Source organism: Erinaceus europaeus, chromosome 5 (genome assembly GCF_950295315.1).
Source record: "Erinaceus europaeus chromosome 5, mEriEur2.1, whole genome shotgun sequence".
NCBI classification, from domain to species: Eukaryota; Metazoa; Chordata; class Mammalia; order Eulipotyphla; family Erinaceidae; genus Erinaceus; species Erinaceus europaeus.
In genome coordinates, this window is record NC_080166.1 from 51,847,387 (window position 1) to 51,863,486 (window position 16,100).

Below are 16,100 nucleotides of genomic sequence, written 5' to 3' on the forward strand. Positions count from 1 at the left end.
ACATTCCCACCAGCAATGTAAAAGTGTTCCTCTGTCCCCACAACCTCGCCAGCATTTGTTGCTGCTGTCCTTACTGATGTATGCCATTCTTACAGGAGTGAGGTGGTATCTTAGTGTTGTCTTAATTTGCATTTCTCTGACTATCAGTGACCTAGAGCAGTTTTTCATATGTTTGTTAGACTTTTGGATCTCCTCTGTGGTGAATGTTTTGTTCATATCCTCTGCCCATCTTTGGATGGGGTCATTTGCTTTTTTGGTGCTAAGTTTGCTGAGCTCTTTATATATTTTGGTGATTAGTTTCTTGTCTGATGTATGGCATGTGAAGATCTTCTCCCATTCTGTGAGGGGTCTCTTTGTTTGTTTAATAGTTTCTTTGGATGTGCAGAAGCTTTTCAATTTGATGTAGTCCCATTGGTTTGTTTCTGCTTTAGTCTTCCTTGCAATTGGGTTTGATTCATCAAAGATGTCCTTGAGGTGTAGGTGGGAAAGTGTTTTACCAATGTTTTCCTCTAAGTATTTGATTGTTTCTGGTCTGACATCCAGGTCTTTGATCCATTTGGAGTTGATTTTTGTTTCTGCTGAGTTAAAGTGGTTCAATTTCATTCTTCTGCATGTTACAACCCAGTTTTCCCAGCACCATTTATTGAAGAGAGCCTCCTTCTTCCATTTAATTCTTTGGTCCCCTTTATCAAAGATTAGATGTCCGTAGGTGTGGGGATTTATTTCTGGGCTTTCAATTCTGTTCCACTGGTCTGTGTGCCTATTTTTGTTCCAGTACCATGCTGTTTTGATGATGATGGCTTTATAATATAGTTTAAGGTCTGGGAGTGTGATGCTTCCATTTCTGTTTCTTTTCCTTAAGATGGTTTTGGCAATTCTAGGTGTTTTCATGTTCCAGATAAATTGTTGTAGTGTTTGTTCTATTCTCTTAAAGAATCTTGGTGGAACTTTGATGGGTGTTGCATTAAATTTGTATATGGCTCTGGGGAGAATATTCATTTTGATGATATTCTTCCAGTCCATGAGCATGGGATATCTTTCCATTTCTTGGTATCTGTTTCTATTTCCTTGAGTAGGGACTCATAGTTTTCAGCATAAAAGTCTTTCACTCTTTGGTCAACTTTATTCCTAGGTATTTGATTGATTTTGCTGAAACAGTAAATGGGAGTGATTTCTGGATGTCTTCTTCTTCAGATTTAGTGTTTGCGTAAAGAAATGCCACTGATTTTTGTACATTGATTTTGTAGCCTGATACCTTGCTATATTGCCTAATAACTTCCAGTAGTTCTCTGTTGGATTCTTTAGGTTTTTCTATGTATACTGTCATATCATCTGCAAATAGTGAGAGCTTGACTTCTTCCCTTCCAATCTGTATTCCTTTAATTTCTTTCTCTTGCCTGATTGCTATGGCAAGAACTTCCAATACTATGTTGAAGAGTAACAGTGACAGTGGACAGCCCTGTCTAGTCCCCGATCTGAGGGGGAAAGCTTTCAGCTTCTGTCCATTGAGTATGATGTTGGCTGTAGGTTTGCTATATATAGACTCCACTATCTTGAGGAATTTCCCATCTGTTCCCATTTTTTGTAGAGTTTTGAGCATGAATGCGTGTTGGATTTTGTCAAAGGCTTTCTCTGCATCTATTGAAATAATCATGTGGTTTTTGGCTTTGCTTTTATTGATGTGGTGAATGACATTGATTGACTTACAGATGTTGAACCAGCCTTGCATTCCTGGGATGAATCGCACTTGGTCGTGATGAACAATCTTTTTGATATGTTGCTGTATCCGGTTGGCCAAGATCTTGTTTAATACTTTGGCATCTATGTTCATCAGAGATATTGGTCTGTAGTTTTCCTTTTTTGTTCTGTCCCTATCAGCTTTTGGTATCAGGGTGATGTTGGCTTCATAGAAGGTGGAAGGGAGTATTCCTGTTTCTTCAATCTTATGGAAAAGCTTAAGAAGTATGGGTACTAACTGTTTCCTGAAAGTTTTGTAGAATTCATTTGTGAAGCCATCTGGTCCAGGACTTTTGTTGTTGGGGAGGTTCTTAATAACAGTTTCAATTTCTTTGTCTGTGATTGGTGCATTTAGATTTTGTAGTTCTTCTTGGTTCCGTTTTGGAAGGGCATATGCTTCTAGGAATTATTCCATTTCTTCCAGATTCTCTAGCTTGGTGGCGTATAGTTCTTTATAGAAGTTTCGCAGGATTCTCTGGATTTCTGTGGTGTCAGTTGTGATATCTCCTGCATCGTTTACAATTCTATTAATTTGAGTCTTCTCTCTTTTTTGTTTGGTGAGTCTGGCTAGGGGTTTGTTAATTTTGTTTAATCTTTCAAAGAACCAACATTTGGCTTCATTGATCTTTTGTATGGTTCTTTTATTTTCGATGTTGTTAAACAGTGAGATTATTATCAACCTCAGCAATGTGCTTAGTACCTGTTTATGACTATTACTGTACTAAACACCTTATTAAATTGTTTGCTACTTCATGAGAAAAATAAAACAAAAATATGAAATGTCCTGCATAATTAAAGAAACAAAAACATAAAGAGTGACTCAATAACAGTATATGCCAAGCTGTCGATTTTGTGTGATTACTATCTTTATGAGTGTTTTTAAGAGTTATTTGTCCTGAGTGTACAATATTACTTTTAACTTGTTTCTATGTCAGTTATCCCAAATAAGTTGAATAATTACCAAAGAAAATTTCAATTTTATTACAAGGTTAAAGGATTGCATTATACTTATTAAACTGGTTTAGTGTTTTGGGCTGGCAAGCTCTCTCACCTTGGAGTATGTTGTCTTTGCCATGTATGCAACTCAGGTTTAAGTCCAGTCCCCACTGCATTGAAGCAAACTTTGATGCGATAGTGCTCTTCTCTCTGGAAAGTTAGCCCAGTGATGACAATGACTGTCATCAGAGAGAAAGAAAGAGAGAGAGAGAGAAAACTACTCTGCAAGAATCATTTCCGAGTTCATTCAACATCAATATGAACATTGCTTTCTTTATTATTATGACTGTTATTTTACTTCTTAATTTAAAATAATATGTTATGATGAAATCTTATCCTTTGCGTCATCTTGGCTGGAACTTGAAGAAATTATGTTAAATGAGATCAGCCAGAAGGAGAAGGATGACACCAGATTACCTCACAGATGAATTTAAGAAACATGGAAAGAAAGAAAAAACACAGTATGGGACTATAGTTGCAAGGCCCAGAACTGGAGAGAGACAGAGGTATGAGTGAGTACTGAGGACCATAATACTTAAAGAGAACCAAAGTTGGTGATGATAGTGGTGTACAGAAACCTTTCACAAAAAGATAAGAAACTGTACCCATGCGTCTGGCAGGAGAGATAAGATGATCAAGACATTGTAACCTGTGACAACTGTCTATTGTGTAAATCATTTCCCTAATCAAACAATAAAAAATAAAATGATACACCTTAGAGAATCTAGTGATATAAAAATGAAAATGAGACCAGTGATACAGTACACCAAAATTTCGTGTGGGAAGCACCAGAAGTCCCAGGTTCAATCCTCAGTGTTACCATGAGTCAGAGCTGAGTGCTGCTTTGGCCAAGACATGAAAGAAAATTATTTTAAGAGAGAAGCAAAGAGTCAGAGATATTGTGAATGAGGCCACAGTTTCAAATCTTCTTTTATGCAGTGTGTGTGTGTGGGGGGGGGGGGGGCTGGGCTCAAACCTGCATTGCATACAGGACAGAGAAGCATATTATCCAAGTGAGCTATTTTGCTAGACCCAAAAAGAAACTCACTAATAACACTGTCAGCCAGGGAAATCCATTCCAAAGAATTTAATTTTTCTTCTTTTATTTTTATATCATTGCCTAAGTCCTATTGAGGAAAGATTGCTTTACAGGCTTTTTATTGTAAGACACCTTATTCTGTAAAAATCTATCCTCTTTTCGCACCATAGAGACCAGAGTCCTCAACCTCCTTTAGTGCTCATCTCTTTCTGATTCCCTACACACAGTGCAATAGATTGCAGTTAATTCAGGTTTCACCCTGTATTGTCATTTGGCTTGTGTCTATGTGTGCATTATCATCTGATAGTCTTTCTTCTCCTCCTTGTTTACTTAGCTCATGATTGAACCTTTGTATGAATATACTATGTGTTAGTTTTTGTTTTGCCTTGGAGTTGTTAAAATAGTGATACCACTTTGTAATCTGTTCCTATCCATACATTATTATGTCATGAATTAAATCATATATTCTCCTATATTGCTTAAACAGCCTTATCATGTTCCATAATAAGATTTATAAGATTTATTAAACCCATCCCTCAGTGAAATAATTAGATTACATCCAGTTGCAGTGAACATCTCTATTGGTTATTTGCCAGTCTTATTCGACTGTGTCTAAAATATCAAAAAAGAAAAAACTTCCCTAATCTTAGTATGTATAAAATTCATACTGGGATCTTAGTCAGACTTCCAGTTCCTAATAATGATTTGAAATAGGGAATGAGAGTCTTTGCTTAAGCATTTTCTGTGATTCTCATTCAGAAGGATTGAGCACCACAATGGCTTACAATTATTAGGAATCCAAGCTTTCTCCTCAATCCTCTGCAGAAATGCCATTTCTAATAATATTATGAGGTCTTCACTACTCAAGTAGTCATTTTATATAGTTTATAATAAATATTTTATATATTTATTTTCTTCTAAAAAAAGACTTTAATTTTCTGTCTTCTTGGCAAGGTCCTATTTATTTCTGAAATGTAATTGGTATGTATTAATCTGTAACTTTAAACAACTACTTACAATTTTGGTTTTAATAGAAACACTATTATATTATGCTCTGCAATGATGAGCTTTTAAAATAATATTTGTTTGAAAAATAATATTTATTTACTTACTTCTTTACTTATTAATAAGAGATGCAGAGACTAAGAGAGGAGTAAGGAAGACAGAGAAAGAGGAGAGAAGGGGAGCAGGCATTGGCATACACAGTTAAGTGCACATAGTACTAAGTGCAAGGACCTATGCAAAGGTCCAGGTTTGAGCCCCCACTTCCCACCTGTAGGGAGAGAGCTTCACAAGTGGCAAAGCAGGTCAGCAGGTGTCCATCTTTGTCTTTCCTCCTCTATCTCCCCTTCCTCTCTCAATTTCTCTCTCTACTATCCAATAAAATGGAAAATATGGTGCCAGGAGCAATGGATTTGTAGTGCTGGCACTGAACTCCATATCAATAACCCTAGAGGCAAAAGAAAAAAAAAAAGAAGAGAGATACCACAGCACTGTAGCTCCATTTCTGGAGTGCTATGTATGGTGTTTCATTGTGATGTCAGGATATCTAGGAACTTCATAGGGTAAGATACATGTTCTGGTAGACATACTAACTCCCAACTTTAAAATACTTAATTTTAATTTAAGTTAGAGGTTGTTTTCTCAATAGGTGATACTTATTAAGATTTTTTTTTTGTAGTTGTTTGAATTTATTTTCAGTTGTTACTAGAGTTTCACCAAGTTGGGCTTATTTCTGATTCTTTCAGATAGAAAAGAGAAGGGGTGGGGTAAAAGATATCACAGCACCAAAGGTAGTTCCAAAGAGATCAGGGCCTGGTTTGAACCTGGGTTGCATGCATGAAAAAGCAAGGGTAGTATCTTGGTGGGCTCCTTTGCCACCCCCTAAGGTGTTTGGTTTTTTTTTTTTTTTTTTATCTAAAAGGAATGTAGCAAGCAGTAAGTATTTCATAATCTCTTGTGGGTAAAGGATTTTTATAATTGCAATGCTAATAACCAAAGTGGGCATTAAAAAGATGCTTTCAAAAGAATGTTGGCTATAGCCAGGTACTTTCAATGATGCTAACACTCTTCTAGACACATTCTTTGTTCTTTGGCATGTATATCCTTAAGAAGGTCATCTGCACACCTCTGTCATAAATATCTTCTGAAGAATATGTAAGATATATTGTGAGCTGTTATTTATCCAAGGGTGTGGGTTCAGATGAGAGTGTTGTCCTTAGATGAGAACATGAGAACAGAACTTCACCCATAGAGACTCTCTCAATCTAAAAGCTAAGAATGGTACATCTGTTCATGTTTCTCTTTCTCTCTCTCTCTCCCCCTCTCTCTCTTTCTCTCTCTCATTAATTTTTTAAACTTTTATGTATTTATTATTGAATAGAGACAGAAATAAATTCAGAGGGGAGGGAAAGATATAGAAAAGGAAAGAGACAGAGAGACACCGGCAGCCCTGCTTCACCACTCTGAAGCTTCTCCCCGTAGGTGGGGACCAGGGGCTTGAACCAGGATCCTTGCACACTGTGATATGTGCGCTTAGCCAGGTGCACCACCACCTGGCACCCTCATGGTACTCTTTATTCACTATATCTACCTTCTCAGAAAGCAGTAATTGAACAATTATAAACTCATACTAACTCAGAACTGGAAGTCATTTTAAGGCTCTTTTTGTACACTCTAATGCATTCTCATATTTTGATTTACATGTGCACATGGGTAACATGTTTTTCACATGGATAACATGGACTAAATTGTTGGAATTCTGCTGTGATTTAAATAAAACTCAACTAGTTACTCATATTTTCTTTTCATACTTTTTCTTCTTTATTGGGGGATTAATATTTTACAATCAACAGTAAATACAATAGTTTATACATGCCTAACATTTCTCATTTTCCACACAACAATACAACCCCCACTGGGTCCTCTGCCATCATGTTCCAGGATCTGAATTCTCCTCCCGCCCCCACCTCAGTGTCTTTTACTTTGGTGCAGTAACCAACTCCAGTCCAAGTTCTAGTTAGTGTTTTCTCTTCTGATTTTGTTTTTCACCTTCTGCCTGTGAGTAAGATCATTCCATATTCATCCTTCAGTTTCTAACTTATTTTACTTAACATAATTTCTTCAATTTCCATCCAAGATGGGCTGAAAACCATGAAATCAATATTTTTAATACCTGAATAGTATTTATTATGAATATATAACACAACTTGCTCAGCCACTCATCTATTGTTGGATATCTGAGTTGCTTCCAGGTTTTGGCTATTACAAATTGTGCTGATATGAACATAGGTATACACAAATATTTTTGGATGGGTGTGTTTGGTTCCTTAGGATATATCCCCAAGAGAGGAATTGTAGGGTCATAGGGTAGGTCTATTTCTAGCCTTCTGAGAATTCTCCAGGTTGCTCTCCACAGAGAGCAATTAACAGTACCACCAGCAGTGCAGGAGGGTTCCTTTGTCCCCACAACCTCTCCAGCATGTATTGCTATATTAACTTGTTCAAACAAGTTAATATAGCAAAAAAAAGTTGTGCACTTAACTCAGCCATTTCAGCTTTCAGCTTTATAATTACCTGGAGATAGTGTTTTCTTTCAGTCTCATTAGTTGTTTCAGCATTTCTGATGACATTTCTTTCAAACTCTTTCCTCACTCCTATGACTAATTCCTCAATTAGCGTTTGGATATTGACCTCATTCTTATGTGTTTCTACCTTTGGGTGACTTTTAGTTGGGCTTTTGTCCTAGTTCATTTCTTCAATATTTCTTCTTGGTTTAACCATTGTAATATAGTGTGTTAAGGGGTCCCTCTCTATATACTTTTCAATCCACTGATCACTCTTGCCTGGATTAACTTGTTTGTAAGTAGGGTACTTAAAGAGTTCACTATTGTGGAAATTAACAGTTGTTTCAATGTCATCTCTATCCCTGAGTTGAATCACAGTGGCTGTTAAAACCTCTTTTTCATTCCTGTAGGCTATGGTAGCCTAAGGGCTTTTTACATATAAGTAATTTTTTTATATTTATTTTCTTGGTCACTCTTGACCAAGAAATAAAGCAGAGTGGGAGAGAGATAACACAGTGGTTATTCAAAGAGACTCCCATGCCCCAAGGATCCAAAGCCCTGGGCTCAATTTAGCTTTCTACTGGTAACCAAAGCTAAGCCAGGCAGCACTGTTTGGACCTATGAGTTTCTAAACAAGTCCAGTTTATAGTCTGTGCATCCTGCAGCAATTATTCACCATGTTGCCATCAGGAGGACAATGTATAAAGGCTCCCACTGTACAGCTCCACCTCTAGACCACCAGGCTGTATTTCTTCTCCTGAATTTCCTGGTCAGTTCCCTGCCCCCCTTCCCCCAATGTCAGCACAGCCACCCCTCCCCCATGCTGCTCCAGCATTCAAGAAGCAGTAGCAATGGAGACTCACAGTTGTATTTGGTCACCCTTAGGGGAGTCCTCTTCTGCCCTCAGCAGTCTTTTTGTTGGTAAAATAGACTGGAGGTGGATCCTCAACTGGCAAACTTCTGAACTGTTACCAGACACTCAGGAGTGGATATGGGCTTTATCACCAGGAATCTCTCCTTAGGCCCTTCGCTTTCCACAAGCCACACATGTTTTCACTCACTGGTGATTTGGTGGCTTCCCAAAGTAGTCCTAGTCTCGACTTGTTGCAGTCTCAGGTGATCTTCTTTGATATTCCTAGTTGACCAGAGAGAGGAGAGAAGAGGAGAGAAACACAGAAGCTGCTATTCTGTAGCCCTTTTCATATTTTCTCAAAAGTTTTCTTATGAACTCTTATTATAGTTTTTGCAATGGATATCTAAATAACATGTGACCATGAAAATATGTTACACATGTTGTTCTAAAAAGTCCTGATAATTTTCACCTGCACTCTTCATAGACAGATAGTCATCAGATAAAATATATATGTGCATGTACATACATATCAATATAGTGCCGTTTATTTCATAGGAAGTAGATATTTTGAGTTATACTTGCTGTAATAGAATTTATGTACATATACAACTTATAAATTCTTAGATCATTGAAGATGTTAGCTATAACAACTAAGCCATCTTTAATTTATACTGATGAAAAACTATTTTCAAATAATATATATTTAAATTATTAGCTCTAAAACTTCCTTTTGCCAAAAATTGCTCTCGTTAGCATTTTCATGTATCTGTCTCCCTTAATTTCTTTCTCCAAATGTATGAAGCCATTATGTAGTGATAATTACTAAGAATTTTGTATTGAATACTGTATCTTTCCTTCAACTTTTGCCTTAGGCCTCTGAGGAAACCCTACATTCTAATAATGAGGAAGAAGACCTTTTACGAGGGATGGAACCCTATCTTGTACGAAGACTCTCCTGCCGCAATGTCCAGCTTCCCCCTCTTGCCTTCAGACAGCTGGAACAAGCTGATTTGAAAAGTGAATCAGAGAATATCCAAAGACCAACCAGCCTCCCTTTGAAGATCCTGCCACTGATTGCTATTACTTCTGCAGACTCCACTGGGTGAGTGCCCACACGGGTGACATTTTCCCATTTTATATTTTGGATGGTGATCCTTGGCTGTGGCTATTTGGAATGTTGTGGCTCACTCTTGATTTGAGTAAGAAGAAAATAGGGTTTCTATAGTTATAAGAAAGAAAGGTAATTTTTCTCAGATAATATTTCTATCCCTGTATTGTTTTTTTAAAAAGGAATTTAAAGTGTATTGCTGAATGGCAAGCAGCTAAGAAATGAAATTTGGATAAGGAAAATTAATAGTGGTCACATGTGGTTAATAGAAGTGTTGGTTTTTAACAGGTTAGAACTAATGGACAAATTTCCATGTCAGTAAACATATTTCAAAATAGTAGATAATGTTAATTTATGCAAACTGAGTTTGGAATCAAGAGTAGTTTGCACTGCAATTAGAATCACAGAAAATACATAATTTGGGCAATTGATTTCCTCTTTGCCAAATGCTTCTCTCAATCTCACTTTAGAAGCTGATGTTTTCTTTTTACTGTCTGATAGGACAAAGAGGAATTGAGGGGGGGTGTGAGATAGAGAGGGTGAGAGAAATAGAGACAGCTGCAGATCCGTTTCACTGCTCATAAAGCATCTCCCTTGCAGGTGGGGAGAGGGGCCTCGAACCTGGGTCCTTGCACATGGTAATGTGTACTCTCAACCTAGTACACCACTGCCCAACACTCCCTCTTCTTGGTGACTATTCCTTAACTGTTTATTCCAATAAACTTGTTACAGCCTTAAAAAAAAAAAAAAGGAAATACACAATTAGACACATGTAATTGTAATTTGACCTTTCCTGCTTTGTAGTATTACTTACTAGAATATGAGGCAGATTTGTAAGTACTCCATATAAAGATACCACATAGTCATATTTTCTTCACCTTATATTTATATTTTCCCAGAGTAATTGTGGATTTGCTTTCGTCTATTGTTTACCAGTGAAGTATCTATTCTGTAATAGCAATGTCCCCAGATAAAACTTTGTGAAAGAAATGGAATAGTAGAGACTTTGATGACTTGCTTTTATCGCTAGCTTGATTTCTAAGCCTATTGTACATCAGAGATGAAGTCAGTAACCTATACTCAAACACATCCTTGATCATTTGCTAAGACGACATGTAAAAACAAACAAGTTCACTGTGCTAAAGGCATGCATTCCCATTCTTTTCAAAGCTTGAGACATTACCAGGAAAGACATATACTGAATTTTCAAAAAAATAATTTTTTTAGGAAAGATGTGATATGAAACTTGATCATTGTCCCTCAACTAAAATAGCAGATTTAGCTTCTTGAGTTATTGCTGACCATTTCAAAGCAACTATGTTGATAAAAGTTTTGAGGGCATCACTAGCATCTGGGAAATTGGATTTCTGCTACAAGAATTATCTGCTGTATAGGAAAAAATTACAATTCTCATATTCCAAAAGTAACTATCCAAATCATATAAAATAGGAAGAATCAACTTTCAAATACTGGGAATTGAGCAGGAGAAGCTGTATAAAGTATATACCTATTCACCAAACACACACATGCAGATTAAATTTTTATATAACATCTTGACTCAAAGAGTCTTTGAATAACAGTATCTTGAAGAACTGATTTATTTTTTCTTTGGAATCTACACCACCATTATTTATCTGTGTAAAGTATAAGACATTCACAGATCCCAGAAATGTTAGAAATCGCCAAGACCCCTGAGAGGCCCAATGGTTTGCTAAAGACAATTCTTGGGATCCATCAGACAGTTCTGTGAATGGATGCAGGTAATCACCGCAAAAGGATATAGGGGAAAATCATCAGTTTTTCACTTGGGGCAAAATCTTAAGGAGACCAGACATGTTTCTAAGAGTCGCCTCTCTCAGTGGAGGAAGACAAGATGCACTTAATTCTTCTAGAAATGAGCTGTAATGGCACACATGAAATAAGTTCACCACCAGACTTCCTGCCACTGAAGCCTATTAAACAGTCAGTGTTCATGTGAGGTATCTAAAATAGTTAAAATTATAGAAATATCAATAGACAGCAGAAAAGTGTTACTCAGTAGTGAGGATAAGGGAATATAAGGGATTGCTACTCAGTAGGTCTAGAGTTTTAACTATATGAGATGAATCAGCTCTGGAGATTACAATAATGTGCTTTTTGTTAAATAATACATATTGTGCACTTAAAAATTTGCCAGCGATATATCTCATATTAAATTTTATTAAATGTAAAAGGTGATCAAAACTAGACTGTGTAGAATTGTTATTAAGGACTGGTCACCTAAGCACCCTCTTGCCGTCATGTGACAAAATTCCACTTCCCAGAGTGCAATTGTTCAGCAAAAATTATACTCCTTGCACAATTTATCTAGTTACAGTGAACCACTCTTGCTCTTTAGGAATCTATCTGAAATTCAGGTGATTAGATTCTGTCTAAGGGCTACATTTTCAGTGTCTCTGGTGTGATGTTAATTCATTTTGAAATAACAGGTTTCTCTTAGAATACTTTTCTTGCTCTATCTACACTTTGGGAAGTAGGCATTAAAACAAAAATGAAAGTCAACTAATTTTGGTTAGTTTTGGTATCTCTGTCTTGAACAAGTTTGTGGTAAAACGTGTCTCTTCATTTCAAACTAGGAAAATCATATGCCTTCCAAATAAAATGATGAAGTGTATTTAATATGTAGTTGGGAAGTATGCATAATAAAAATCGTGGGTAAAAGAGAAGCTTATTTGATTAAAATAATTTGTTAGAAAAAATAAATACTTTCCAAGTCAAAGGAACTTAGAGGTTAAAAATTGCCTGTATGGTAATACTTATTTTTGCTCAGAGTTCATTTTCTCCTTAGTCAAGAATCTAAAAATCCAAATGTAGGCAAAATCTCATTTACTCATAAATTTATCCACTATTTTGGAGGAAAGAGGTTGTCTATTAGAGATAAGAAATAAGAATGACTCATCTGTCTTTGAAGGTAACCAAAAGAGCCTGTGGTAAGAGTGACAGATCAACCAAAAATGTTGTAAATGTTTTAAAGAAATTCAAAACTTTTCAAAGCAAAAGTAATTTTGTGACATGCTTAAGAAATAGTTAAAATCTGGTAGAATGTGTATTCTTTGAAGAGAAGTGAAATGTAAAGCTAGATGACAATCAGTAACTATTTTTAGTTAGCCAAAAGCCAACCCTAGATTTTCCCCACAGTTATAAGATAAAGAGAATGGTAACTACAGTGCTCTTTTCAGTTACGAAAAGTTATTATTCCATGGATCACATCGTCAATTTATATTGAGACATTAGTGGTTGCACATTTGATAGTGAAGGAGATATTCACTCCTTTGCATTTCTTTTCCTTTTATTTCTAACTTAATGCTTTTAATTGTACTATATTAACCCCACAGAAATTGTCCCTGTCAAGTATTATACAGTAGTTATAGACATTTGGAACACCCTTTTAGGATTTCACAATTATGATCCCTAGAGTAATTGATTTCTGAAAGGAATTTTGGCCTACAAAAATGAGTGCCATGAATGGCAACCAGTGGCTTCTTTATAAAGTTCCTTGGTCAAAAGACTTGAGTTCATTTTTTTTTTCCTTGTTAACCTTTCCATGATTCTACTTTGAGTTTTTTACTAGTCAATATGGGTATATATTCAAATTTACACTATTTGACAACTATCTTTTAATATGGATATGATGTTGGGTTATGTGTATTATGATTTAGCAAAATCATTATAATTTTTTCATTTTAGTCATTTTATTGGTAAATCACAGTTTAACAGCACAGCTGCCATGAACATGATTTTATTTCCCAATGATAGATGTCTGCATGCTATTCCCACCACCAACTTAAGTCTCCCTCTAACACAGTGCACTGGGTCCCTAGTGCCCAATCTCAAATTCACCCACAAGTTAGATATTCATCTAGGCAGATCATTCAGGCATTGTGACTGATGACTGGCTCTTAATAATGGATGAAAGACATCTACTAATGATTTGAAATGTTATGAATTTGGCAAAGAAGTAATTCAATATTATCTTTCCCATATCTTTTCCTATGAATTTACTTCTAAAAATATTTTACATATTAAAGTATCACTTAGCATGTGCAAAAATATTCAGATCTAAACTCTAAATGTTAGTAAGTATTTATATATTTATAAGCCCATGTGATCATCACACCGATTCTTTTTTTTTATTTAAGAAAGGATTAATTAATAAAACCATAGGGTAGGAGGGGTACAACTCCACACAATTCCCACCACCCAATCTCCATATCCCACCCCCTCCCCTGATAGCTTTCCCATTCTCCATCCCTCTGGGAGCATGGACCCAGGGTTATTGTGGGATGCAGAAGGTAGAAGGTCTGGCTTCTGTAATTGCTTCTCCGCTGAACATGGGCGTTGACTGGTCGGTCCATACCCCCAGTCTGCCTCTCTCTTTCCCTAGTAGGGTGGGTCTCTGGGGAAGCGGAGCTCCAGGGCACATTGGTGGGGTCTTCAATCCAGGGAAGCCTGGCCGGCATCCTGATGGCATCTGGAACCTGGCATCACACCGATTCTTAACTTCTGCATTAAAGACTAGCTGTGTTTCTTCTTGGACATCATCTAAATGGGATAAAACAATATGCTTTTTGTATCTAGCTTCTAGCACAAAAAAATTAATATTTATATTTTGTGAATGTGTGTATGCGTATTACTTTTGCGATAACATTATATTCCTTTTGTGTGAATATCCTGTAATTATTTATTCATTAACTCTTGTTTATTTGGGTGGAGTTGTTTTCAGTTAGGGACTAATCTGAAAAATGTTATGCATGTTTTTGTTCAAATCTCTTTTCCTGGACAGCTGTACTCATTTTATTAGTTCTCTTACTAAGAATGAAATTTCTTTTTGTTTTCTTTTGTTATTATTATTAACTGAAGGGGGTTATTGGTTTACAATATTGTGTTTAACACATAAGCACAACCTCTCATCACTCCTTGATCAATGTCTAGGAGACAACAGGATCCCAACATCTCTTCATTCTGTCCCTCCCCCGCAGAGTCTTTTGTTGTGGTGCAAAGGACACTCAGTACAAGTTTCACCTTATGTTTCCCCTTCCTACTCTATGTTCTTAAGTTCCGCCTATAAGTGAGATCATTTGGTGGTTTTTCTTTCTAGTTTGTCTCACTCAACATGGTACCTTTGAGTTCTAACCAAGATAGTGCAAAGGAGAGGACCTTACCATTTTTAACAGCTTCATAGTGCTCCATTGTGTATGTATGTACATTCCCCAACTTCCTTAGACATTGTTGGGTGTCTGGGTTGATTTCATGTTTGGGCTATTGAAAACTATACTGCTATGAACATTGGTGTGCATAGGTCTCTTTGGCTATATCTTAGTTTTCCCTGGACAAATCCCTAGAGAAGGATTGCTAGGCATAAAGCAGGCCCATTTCTAGAGGCCTGATGAATCTCCCAACTATTTTACACAGGGATTGGACCAACTTACACTCCCATCAGCAATGTAGGAGAATCCCTTTACCCCCACAACCTTATCAACAGTTGATGTTTCTGGATTTTCTAACTTATTGCATGCTTACAGTATGAGATGCCGCTTTACATCTGTGAGAAGAATGGAATTTCTAAGTCATAGGCCAGCATATGATCACTTTGTTAACTTATTTTTTATGCCTAAGGCTTGCATTGAGCCCAGGATCTTGTACATGCAAAACAAGCACTGTACCAATGAGCTACACATCAAACCTAGAGGAAAATATAATTTTATTACTGCCTCACAATTTTCCAGAGTGCTATATTATTTTACTCTCCCAATTGATAATGTACTTATCCCAGCTATACTATATCCTTAAAGCCTTTGTGATTTTCAGACTTTTACATTTCAGTCATTCTTGTGATGTGTAGTGACATCTTTATTATGATTTTAAATTACATTATCCTGAGGAGAAGTGTTATTTTTTATCTTCTGTATCTTTGCTATATGGTGAATATTTTCTTTTGTGCTATATCCATTTTAATATGTATCCTATTTTTTTATTTTACTCATTGATCTCTGGGGGTTGTTTACATATATTAGGCATGAGTTCTCTGTGATATATGCATTATAAGATAAATATTTTCTCCCAGATTGTGGTATGAATGTTAAATTTTTCCTTCCATTTAATATGCCAATAACCCTAACAACTTCTGAAGTAGTGTATAGTAGTGTATCAAAAGTTGGAGGAATAAAGATAAATGAAGCAATAAAATTATGTTGCATAAAATAAAAAGAAATTAAGTAGATAAAACAAGAAAGCATATAAAGAAAAGAAAAGAAAAAAAAAACCACGAGGGCCAGGTTGTGGCGCACTGGTTAAGTGCACACATTATGGTGCACAAGTGTTGGTATGCTTCTAATTCTGCTTCTAAAAACCCCTTCTGTTTCATTTGGTTTAATCCCCCCTGCTTAACACTGCATTCTATTTACATAACCACTGTATTCTATTTACATAACCACTGCATGGCATTGGTTTAATCCCCACTGGTTCATGATGTCTTTTTGCTCCGCCCCCCTCTCCTTGTCACACCCTGATTTTCACCAGTCACTTTTCTCTCCACCCTCTCTACATCACATCCTGTTTACACCTACTTGGCAAGTATATATAAAGACAGCATTGTTAGTTTTCGTTTTAGTTTAGCTTAGCTTGGCTTAGATTGTGCTGCGTCCAGCATGAATAAAGAGATATAGCCTACAGCTCAGCCATGAGTCCCTGGTCATCTGTCTCCCGTCAGTGAAGCTCAGCCCGACACACAAGGACCCATATTCAAGCTCTTGGTCCCCACTT

The 16,100-nt window shown here is 36.5% G+C and overlaps 1 protein-coding gene across 1 annotated transcript in view; it reads left to right on the top strand.

The window, feature by feature from the left end:
* Positions 1 to 9,297, top strand: part of LOC132538658 (cAMP-specific 3',5'-cyclic phosphodiesterase 4D-like) — a 440,255-nt gene extending 430,958 nt beyond the window's left edge. The window contains exon 3 of the mRNA XM_060191864.1: positions 9,064 to 9,297. Within this exon, the coding sequence (XP_060047847.1) occupies positions 9,064 to 9,297 (234 nt within the window). The remainder of the gene's footprint in view (positions 1 to 9,063) is intronic.
* The last annotated feature ends 6,803 nt before the right edge of the window (positions 9,298 to 16,100 follow it).